Consider the following 10,471-nt stretch of genomic DNA (forward strand, 5'->3'; position numbering starts at 1 on the left):
AAAAAAAAAAAAAAAAGAAAGCCTTTCGACATCATGACCCCTTCAATTGGATAGTGGTTGATTTAAGTCTTGAATTCTGTGCTTGGTCAGTGACTCAGCTTGTATGCAGGCCCGTGGTAGGGGTGGATGCATGGCAGTCTGGTGACAGACCACCTGGGAGGCTGAGATTTTGGTAGACTGCTTTTGGTTTGTAAGTCTGTTACTCTTGGTAGCCACTTGTAAGCCCTTGTCTGGGAGGAGGAGAAGGAGGATGTGGGGAGCGTGTTGTGCTGCACGGTTTCTTTTCAGTACTGGGGGATGGCTCCAGAAGGGCCCGTAGCATCATGCTGGCCTCAAATGCCTTTGAGCCTAAGCCTCTTGCAGTTCTGCACTCCCTGCCCAAGTGCCTGAGAGTCTGGTTCAGTCGTCTTTTTTTTATTATTATTTTTATTATTTTTTAAATGTTTGTTTTTGAGAGAGCATGTGCATGCAGGCAGGGGAGGGGGCAGAGAGGGGGACAGAGAATCTGAAGCAAGCTTCTCATGGACAGCACGTGCCCCATGTGGGGCTTGAACTCATGAACTGTGAGATCATGAGCCGAGCTGAAGTTGGATTCTCAACCAACTGAGCCACCCGGGTGCCCCTTATTATTATTTTTATTTTGAGAGAAAGAGTGCATGCTCGAATGTGTGTGCGCGTGGGGGAGGGGCAGAGAGGGGAGGAGAGAGAATCCCAAGCAGGCTTCACATTGTCAGCGCGGAGCCTGATGCAGGGTTTGATCCCATGAACCATAAGATCATGATCTGAGCCGAAATCAAGAGTTGGATACTCAGCCGACTGAGCCACCCAGGAGCCCCTGTCTTCTTTTTGATTAGATGGTTTGAAAATAATTTTGTTTTGAGAAGGTGTAGAGAGTTCTGTAACTACTGGCAGTAGTTGGTTGAGAGACAGAAAGGACTCCTGGACTGTGTCAACTTCTGGTATTCTGCCCCAGTGGTCGTGTTAAGGTGTGGTTTTGCAAGTGTCATTTGTATTCACACACATTTTGTCATGGTGTCCTGGAAACGAGCAGGGGATGTTAGCGAATACTGTGTGCGTCTCGAGCTGCTGGGCCGGGTCCTCTGCACCTCGTGCACGCAGGCGAGGCTGGTTTTCTTGTGAACGGGGCCGTTCTGCGGGTGCCGCCGCTTTGCTCCGGGAGACCTCGGGGGGTGTCCCATGTGGCCCCTGCAACTCCCTGCACCTCCGGCTTTGGGCCCGCGGTTTCCTTAACAGTCCGCGGCTGATGCATTTGAAAGTTGTCTCCAATTTGGAGTATAGTTTTTAAAAGTAAGAGGAGATGTAGTATTTATTTACGTTTTCAAAATTCCCCATTTAAGTAGAGCTGATAGGGAACTAATAAAAATAAGGACTTCAGGGAAATTAGTGCATTTAACTCAGTGTACTTGACAGCTTGGTCGTGAGCTGTCAGGTCGCTTCACTTCGCACCGAAATGACCCAAGAGAAGATCGTCAGGCTGTGACCACAGACTAAGCACCTCCTGACTCTGCGCCGTCACAGACTTGTTCACAGCTGAGTCGTGTCCGGACCAACCTGCACGTGTCAGCAGAAGCCACGGCGCGAGGCGTGCGGCGAGCAGAGTGGGGACAGAGCAGCCGCCCGATGGCAGAGCTGGCGTGGTGCGTGTGCCTGGCCCCTGCCCACGCCAGGCCCCGGTGGGCTCGGATCACCCGCCAGGCGTCCGCACTTGCTTGCACTCGGCCGTGGCGTTGGACCCGAGGGGTGCGGGTGCTGCCGACGGAGCAGAGTCATGCTCCATTTCCTTTCTGTTCTCAGAGTGAGATGCTCCACTTAGTGTTTTCTCCAAAGTCCCTCAAGGACCAGGACTTTTTTAAAAAGACTGTCTTTTTTTTTTTTTTTTTTTTTTAAATTTTTATTTATTTTTTAGAGACAAAGTGTGAGCAGGGGAGGGGCAGAGAGCGGGAGACATAGAATCTGAAGCAGGTTCCAGGCTCTGAGCTGTCAGCATGGAGCCCCACGCGGGACTCAAAACTCTTGAACTGTGAGATCATGAGCTGAGCTAAAGTCAGAGGCTTAACCGACTGAGCCACCCAGGCGCCCCTAAAAAAGACTGTCTTTTTTTTTTCTTAAATGTTACTATTTTTTTTTTTAAATTTACATCCAAATTAGTTAGCACATAGTGCAACAATGATTTCAGGAGTAGATTCCTTAGGGCCCCTCCCCCATTTAGCCCATCCCCCCTCCCACAACTCCCCCAGTAACCCTCAGTTTGTTCTCCATATTTAAGAGTTTCTTGTGTTTTGTCCCCCTCCCTGTCTTTATATTATTTTTGTTTCCCTTCCCTTATGTTCGTCTGTTCTGTCTCTTAAAAGTCCTCATGAGTGAAGTCATATGATTTTTGTCTTTCTGTAACTAATTTCACTTAGCATAATACCTTCCAGTTCCATCCACGTAGTTGCAAATGGCAAGATTTCATTCTTTTTGATTGCGGAGTAATACTCCATTGTATATATATATACCACATCTTCTTTATCCATTCATCCATTGATGGACATTTGGGCTCTTTCCATCCTTTGGCTATTGTTGATAGTGCTGCTATAAACATGGGGGTGCATGTGCCCCTTCGAAACAGCACACCTGTATCCCGTGGATAAATGCCTAGTAGTGCAATTGCTGGGTTGTAGGGTAGTTCTATTTTTAGTTTTTTGAGGAACCTCCATACTGTTTCCAGAGTGGCTGCACCAGCTTGCATTCCCAAAAAAAGACCGTCTTAAGTGGGTGCTCTGAGAGGGACTTTGGGTGCATTCAGCGACCTCCTACGTGCTGTTTCTGCTCTGAGTGTTTAGGTTTGGCTCCCTGGAAGTGCTTTTCTGTGTTGGCATCTCCCGTGGACTGAGTGCTATGTCCCCCCCCTTACCCGTCTGGTGAAGCGTCCCTGCAGGGAGGGCCAGGAACAGCGTGTGCAAAGTCAGCTTCTCGGACCAGCGGGTGTGCCTGAGGACAGCCCCGTATGAGGAGTGGGTTGCCGTCAGCGTGCTGTGGCGGGCTGTCCAAGGGTCAGCGTGGGATGCACGGACTTGGAGGTGATTGGATACTGTCAAGGGTGTCATGTGACAATGGTCCCTGGAATCCCATGAGTGCAGGCAGGCTTGCTGTGAGACTCGGCACTGGGGAGCCCTGCACCCCCTCCCTCGCTGGTCTCCTGGGCTCCTTGCCTGATGCGTGGATGGGGCTCCAAGACTTACAGTCCTGGAGAGTCACCAGCTTTAGAGTCGGAACCTTTGCTTAAGGGAGTATAGTTTGGCGGAAGCTTAGTGAACTTGACAGATGAAAGTGCTTTCCTGTTGTGTGCGTGGCATTCCCCCACCCACGTTACCGTGACTGCTGATGCCCGTGACATGTCTGGTGAAGAGCAGTGCCCTGTGCCGAGGCGGCACCTGTCCTGGGGGAGGGGCTGTGAACTCCGGGCCCCCTGGGAAGGTAAGTGTGAATTCCACATGTGTTAAAAAACCGGGGCCCATCGCTTGGGTTGCTCCTCTGGATGAGTAAGGAAATGTGAGGTGTTGGAAGGCGGTGCTGGTAGCTAATTCTGACCTTCCAGAGTGAGGGGGTGCTTGAGTGTGGGGCCCACGGGTGCCTCCTGGTGCCAAGGGTGTCTCGCCCCTCAGGCTCCCTCCGTGAGTAAGTCATATGCTGGCGTAAAGGACACTTGCTCCTCAGAGAGTTGAAGGAGCGTCACTTCTGTGTCAGAGCTCAGTTCTGGCTCATTTCATGCACACACACATGCACACACGTCGTGTTCCGTGCAGCCAGTGTCACGTCTGGTGGGTATGCCAGCACATGCGTGTGCATGTGTCCACATGTCATACGTGTATCATCTTCCGTGTGTCCTGTGCCACTTCTGGTGGACGCGCTCACACCCCCAGTTCTGAAACGTGTTTGCACACGGTCCCCGGGCCACAAGGGCCCTCAGGCGCCCGCAGCCCGGGGTTTACGTGGAGTCACCCCCACTGTGGTGTGAGGGACGTCCAGGTGAAGAAGAGGGGTCTTCCCAGGCCCGTGACAGCTCACCTCAGATCCAGGACGGACCCGTGCCCTCTGGGGCTTCTTCAGGAAAGAGCGCTCTCTCTTCGACTTTGCAGTTTCTGGAGAGTAAAAATCTTACGGTTCCTAATACCTTTCTAACTTCAATTTTCCTGGTTATTCTGATGAACAGGGCTTTTCTGTATCATATTATTTCAAGGCTGATGTAGAAACAGTTTTCCTTTTGGAAGATTTAAAAAAGAAGGGAAGCCTTTTAAATTGTTCACATCCTAGTTTTTATGCCCAGAGTCACGTGATGCTGACATTGGGACACTGGCTGTGAGCGCATCAGCACGTAACTAGCAAAGTCTTGAATTCAGAAACTAAGGGAATGGACAGTTAGGTTATTAAAACCTGAGGGAGATCACTCTTCACCTAACTTATTTGTATTTTAATGTTTGTTTATGTTGAGAGAGAGAGAGAGAAGGGGAGGGGCAGAGAGAGGGAGAGAGAGAATCCCAAGCGGGCCCCCTGCTGACCGCGCAGAGCCAAAATCTCACGAACCCAGATCAAGACCTGAGCCGAAATCAAGAGTCAGACGCTTAACCGACCAAGCCCCCCAGGTGCCCCGTGTCACAGTTGTTGATGTAATTACAAATGTTCGAAACTTATTTATGCTTGGCTGTTACATTGTTTGATCAGAATGAAATAGTGACCAGGCTTCACAGAAAGGAAATCAGAGCCTTGGCCCTTGATACTACAAGCATGAGGTTACCCTGTGAATCTTCCTAAGTTTAACTTCTCTGTAACCCCCTTGTTTAAAAATCTCTGTAACCCCTTTAAATCAAGTTGTGTAGAATGATCATCTTTGAATAGTCTATGGAAAAGTTACTGATTCAATTAATAAAATGCGCTGGAGGAGAGCTTGGTTAACGAAAGGCACCGTTCTGATGCACCTGTGATGCCGCTCGCAGCCATCGCTGCGGCATGATGACCCTGGTGATCGCGAAGCTTCTCTGAAGTATTGTCACAAGTCCCAGCAGCGGCACGTTTCAGTGTCACAGTTACACTGTTGCCCGAAAACTGCCCCTGTCCCGTCGCTGCCCACTCCACCTTGTCCGCTGTGGCATGTTCCCTGAGGCGAGCGGGACCTGCTCCATTGAGTGGGCGGTCCTGCACTTCGGTCCTGTCGGTGACGACGTCTCAGTTTGCCGAAGACAGGCTCAGGGAGGAGGGGGACCGGGTTAGATACTGAGCTGGCGCTGCTTTAACTTCTTTCTTCCGGGAGCATTTGAATTCCAGATCCTGAAAGCGAACCAGATGTGACACAAGTGTGACTTTTCCTTTAAATGTTTATCTTAGGGCCTGCTTTTTTGAGAGTTCGCCATCAAGGAGTATTCAGAAATGTATCATTTGGAAAAGGGTTGTTTTCCATTTATTTGTCTGAGATCTTAAGACACAGGCCCATGTGCATCGTGTGTGCACTGAGGAGTACACGGGTGGGCCGGGCACAGTGCGTGTGGTCTCCAGGACCCTCCATGTTAGGGCAGGCTGCAGAGGACTTGCTTCGTCTGTGCGGGGCTTAGTTTCAAAGGACGGTCTGGGAAGTGGGAAGCGGTAGCCAGGGAGGACGTGGTCAGGACAGGTCTTCCGTTGTGTGCAGGCGTGAGGGCAGGTGTGGTCTGTCCTGCCGGCCTGTGCTGGGCCGCAGGGATGTCATGAACACTGCCCCGTCCTTGGTAGGGCGATGGGCCCCACTGATTTCCTCCTGGATGCGCCCTTCAAAGGCGGACTCCCGTCCAGAGGACGCCCCTGCCCTTGCCTGAGTGCTTGCTCCTCTGCTCTGTCCTTCTGATGCAAACGGATCTCTTGATTTTGCGGGGAGCTCCATCTGAAAGGTGAGAAGCGGGGGGCTCTGCGCTGTTTCTGATGTGGGGCCAGGAGAGCGCACTGCTTGGCATTTCCGGGCCAGCATTTTCCACACATCGTGTGTTTTTTTTTTTTTTTCTTAACTATGAAATTCCAGCAGATTGTTATGCAAAACAGCTTTGTGTCTCTGTGTGACTGGGAAGACAGCTGTTAGTCCTAATGAGGAGTGCTAGCATTACAGTCTCTCCGGTGATTGAGACCCGCGGAGGGAGCGGAATGTTCCAGATCGGCCAGTGGTGTGCGGTGAGAAGGTAGTGCGCTGTCAGCTGGAAGCACACGCCCGGCTGCTCTCGGCGACAAGATAAATGAGTCGGCTGGAGTTCGGCAGAGTCTGAGCTTTTCCAGTGAGCAGTCATGGCACAGTGGGTTCCCCCGGGGACCCGAGTCCGAGGGTGCCTTGAGAGCCATGGCCCCCGCGCCAGCTTTTCCCTTTGATGCCCTACAATACCTGTCAGGACGGTGATTTATTAAAAACCTAATGTCTTTCAGCATTTCATTAACATAAGGTGAGACGGTCTTTTGTGGAGACTTTTTTCATTAATTTAGCAGAATGTTCACTGAAATTTAACTTGGCCACAACTCCCTGAGAACCGGAGTCCACGGGGGAGGCCGGGCGTCAGAGTCCCTCCCAGCTTGTCGCGGCCTCTGCACCAGGCCAGGCCTGACGCTCCTCTGCGTTTGAGAGGGGGTTCAGAGGGGCCGTTGGCTTCAAGTCCGGGCTTCCCTTCCTCCCCCTGTTCTCTGTGCGTCACACGTGGGCCCCCCTCCACTGCCTGATGTAGCACGGTGTCCACATTCATCCCCGTGATGACAGCGGGATTTCCGTCTTTTTTTTTATGGCCCAGTAAGACTCTGTTGTTCATACACACATCCCATCTTCTTTGTACATTCGTGTGTCAACATTAGGTGGTTTGCGTGTCCTGCCTGCTGTGAACATGGGGGCGCAGGTACCTCTTCAGGGTACTGAACCGTTTCCTTGGGATGCGTGCCCGGTAGTGGTGTTGCTGGATCACAGGGTAGTTCTATTTTTAACTATACAGGGAGCCTCCACACTGTCCTCCACAGTGGCTGCACCAGCTTGCATTCCCACCAACAGGGCATGAGGTTCCTTTTCTCCACGTCCTGACCAACACTTGTGTTCTGTTTTTTTGATGGAAGGCATTCTAAGGGGAGTGAGATGGGATGCTGTGGTTTTGATTTGCGTTCCCCTGGTGGTTGACAGTGAGCATCTTTTCATGGGCTTTTTGGCCTTTTGTGAATCTTCCATGGAGAAAGTTTTGTTTAAATTCTTGGCACGTTTTTGAATCGGTGGTGGTGGTGGTGGTGGTTGTTGAGTTAAAGGAATGGGTTTTTCTCCAATGTTCTGATTAAACTGAAAGTTAGGCTGGATTTTTCTTTTTCTTTTCTTTCTTTTCTTTTCTTTTTTTTTTTTTTTTTTACATTTGTGCTGTCAGGTGCGAGTATGTAGACATTTTGGCAGGTTCTGTCTAATCGATGTCTTCCGGTAGCTTCTCTTTGCTCCATTGCCTGAGAAGGTACAGCTGAGTAGAATGGACTGTACTTTTCTAATGCTCATTGTGTTTACACTCACAGGGAGATTTAAGCAGGAGTTAGTGGAGTCGGAGACAACTATCCGTTTCCACGTCTCCAGTAGCCTTTCCACCTGCCTTACCAGTCTCTAGCAGCGGGATTGTGTGCTCATTACGCAGGTGGAGAGGACTTGTGTCTGCATCCTGGGACTTGCTGATGATCTTTTGAACCTGTGCCCTTTATTTGTAGCACCGTGACCTCGGCCGTGTTCACCGTGGGAGATAATGTTGTTTCGGGCAGCGATGACCGCACCGTGAAGGTCTGGGATTTAAGGAATATGAGGTCCCCCATTGCGACTATTCGCACAGACTCTGCCATCAACAGGTGAAGAGGGCTGCTTGTTATGTCCTGAGAGGGTGGCTTGTCATGCAGTGTTTTATTCATGTACATGTGGTGGTTAAGAGAGCATTTGGAAAAGTGCATTAGACTTCCGGGGAAGTATTTTTTGCAGGGGGGATTATTTTTTATTGATCCTTATGCAGATTTAGTATCCCTTGTGTGCTGAAATGTGAGTATAAAATCGGGCTGGGGCGGTGAACTTCAAAGGAGAAGAATGAGCCACCTTTGGACAAATGCTGTGGGGCTGCATTTGAGTCACTGTGATTACAGGTAAGTGACTCGGTCTCTGTGTGCTGACGCTGCAGACAGATAGCACCTGCCTTGAAGCGTGAATGGTGCGAAGTCTCCCACCGTGTGATAGTCTGTAAACTCGGAGACTTGTGCCGTCCCGACTTCATCCATAACCCACTTCGTCTCTCCTTCGCAGGATCAATGTATGCGTCGGCCAGAAGATAATCGCCCTCCCACATGACAACCGGCAAGTGAGGCTGTTTGACATGTCGGGCGTGCGGCTGGCTCGGCTCCCCCGTAGCAGCCGGCAGGTAGGTGTGCTTTCGCCCCGCGTGTTCGCCCGGCACGTTGGCAGCGAGCCTTGGGGACAGCGTGGAGTCTGCGTCCTAGGTCACCACTGACCGACGAGCCCCATGTCATTTTAGGTTTTCTAAAAAGAGAGAAACTAACGATACGTTTAAATTATCCAGATATACTAGACATAAGTGCTTTTATAATTGTAATCGATGTAAACACACCAGAGGTGTCACATTCTTATTTTCCTACTGTCATTGGACGCTAGATTTCACTGGAAGTACTTGATCTGTGTTTAGGACTCACAAAATTTAAAGTTGAAGGGTTCCCCAGTACCTGAACTGAGTGTGCCACGTGTTTTTAAACTTAAATGAGATGGCGCACTCCGCCCCCCAGTCTCGTGTGGGGAGCAGAGGGCGCCCATAGTGGCAGTCCCCCTCCGGGACATCACAGCCTCACCTCTTGGCAAGTGAAAGTGTGCGCCCTCACTCGGACGCAGAGGTGTGGGCCGCGTCTTTCAGAAGAGGACCCGCCCCGCCCAGACCGGAAGAGCCCTTTCCCTGGCAGGTGCAGGACGGGAAAAGCCCATCTAGATGCAGCTTTGCTGGGAGTCAGCCCAGACGGTGCGGGGGAGGGGGAGTGTGGTGCTCGTGGCTGTGGCTGCGGCTCAGACCTGCTGATGCACATTCCCTGCGTGCCACCTGGGAGTTCGCACTTAGGTGGTTCCCGATGGCTCCTGTGGGGCAGTGGATGTTGTTGTGATGCATAACCCCCCATACGCTCCCTCCTGCATCCCCCTGCCCCTCCCCTCCCATCTTCCCCCACTACCCCCCAAGCCCCATCGCTGAGGCCGCACCCTTGCAGGCCTGGTGCTTAACTGAGCCTTGCCCCCTGGCCCCCCTCCTTTTCCTCCCACGGCCTTCTCCGTGTGTCAGTGTGATAGCCGCGTGGGCGAGCCAGTTCGTGTGGCCCCTGACGCTGCAGTCAGCGTCTGTGCCCCCAGCGCCTGCCACGCTTGCTGCCCCATGGCCATGGCTCTGCCGACCCCTTGTGGAGGCGCCCCCCGTCGTCTTGTGTAAAGCCTCACAGAGTGGTTTGTGACCCGCAGGCTGGCCCTGGTGTTAGGAGCTGTAGACCGAAGGTGGCTTCAGAGGCCAACGGCGAAGGGTGTTGGCTGTCAGCGAGGCCTGACTTTACGTGGTGCCAACTCTCCGTGAAAGGCCTCTGCCCTCAACACGGGGTTTCACCTGCTGTCCCCCTCGGGGCTTGTATGCGTACTGTCCTAAGTTCATTTTGAAACTCTATTCTTTGAGTACGCGTCACAGAAAAGGTACTCGTGAAATTAGAGTGCCTAATAAAATCTTCACCTCCCCCCGACAAAGGGAAGGTTCGAGCTTGGCATCTGCAGAGTCACTGCTGTGCATGTGCGCTGCGTCGTTAACACGCTGGGACCCATGTGTGGTACCTGACGGCGCTGTGCGGCCTGTGAGGGCTGCGCCTGGAACACGAGGTCGGGCGTGCACGACTTCTACTTTGAGAACATTCTCCTCGAGAAAGTACGGAGTTGTGAGAGGTTCTGGTGGTGCTGATCCCGTGGAGGCAGCTCGCATTGGTTGTCTGTACACGGTAGCCCTGTTGAAACTGTAGAATTTGTGGTGCTCGGATTTGTTTCCTCCTGAAGTGTTGTGTTGAATAGAATTATTTTTAAGATTGATGAGTAACGTTTCACTTAATTCTGAACTTGTGACACTTCTTCAGATAGAAAAATGCTGGGCTCGGTGTCCTGGAACCACAGCTGGCAGTCCCTGCTTTCTGTCGCCCCGGCTTCTTTGAACCGACAGACTTTAAGAAGACAAAACAACAACCTTATTTGAAATTGGTAGCTAGAGTGAAGGTGGCTGAAGCGTGAACTTGTTTTACTTCGGGGAGAGTGCAGGTGGTGTTTCCCAAAAGTGTGTTTCATGCCAAGCGAGCTCTGTAGAGCGCTGGAGGGGCCAAGGGACAAGGCTCTGGGTGCAGCGTGTCTGTGAGCTGTTCCAGAAAGCACACTGGCCCGTGGCCGGTG

At 51.7% G+C, this 10,471-nt stretch overlaps 1 protein-coding gene across 7 annotated transcripts in view; it reads left to right on the forward strand.

The window, feature by feature from the left end:
• WDR37 (WD repeat domain 37) overlaps positions 1-10,471 on the forward strand; it is a 79,148-nt gene that overhangs the window by 48,502 nt on the left and 20,175 nt on the right. For all 7 annotated transcript variants that reach the window (XM_049626767.1, XM_049626766.1, XM_049626765.1 and 4 more), the window contains 2 exons: positions 7,732-7,866; positions 8,309-8,423. In XM_049626767.1, coding sequence (XP_049482724.1) covers positions 7,732-7,866; positions 8,309-8,423 — 250 coding nt within the window. The remainder of the gene's footprint in view (positions 1-7,731; positions 7,867-8,308; positions 8,424-10,471) is intronic.

The sequence above is a fragment of the Panthera uncia genome, chromosome B4 (genome assembly GCF_023721935.1).
Source record: "Panthera uncia isolate 11264 chromosome B4, Puncia_PCG_1.0, whole genome shotgun sequence".
Lineage (NCBI taxonomy): Eukaryota > Metazoa > Chordata > Mammalia > Carnivora > Felidae > Panthera > Panthera uncia.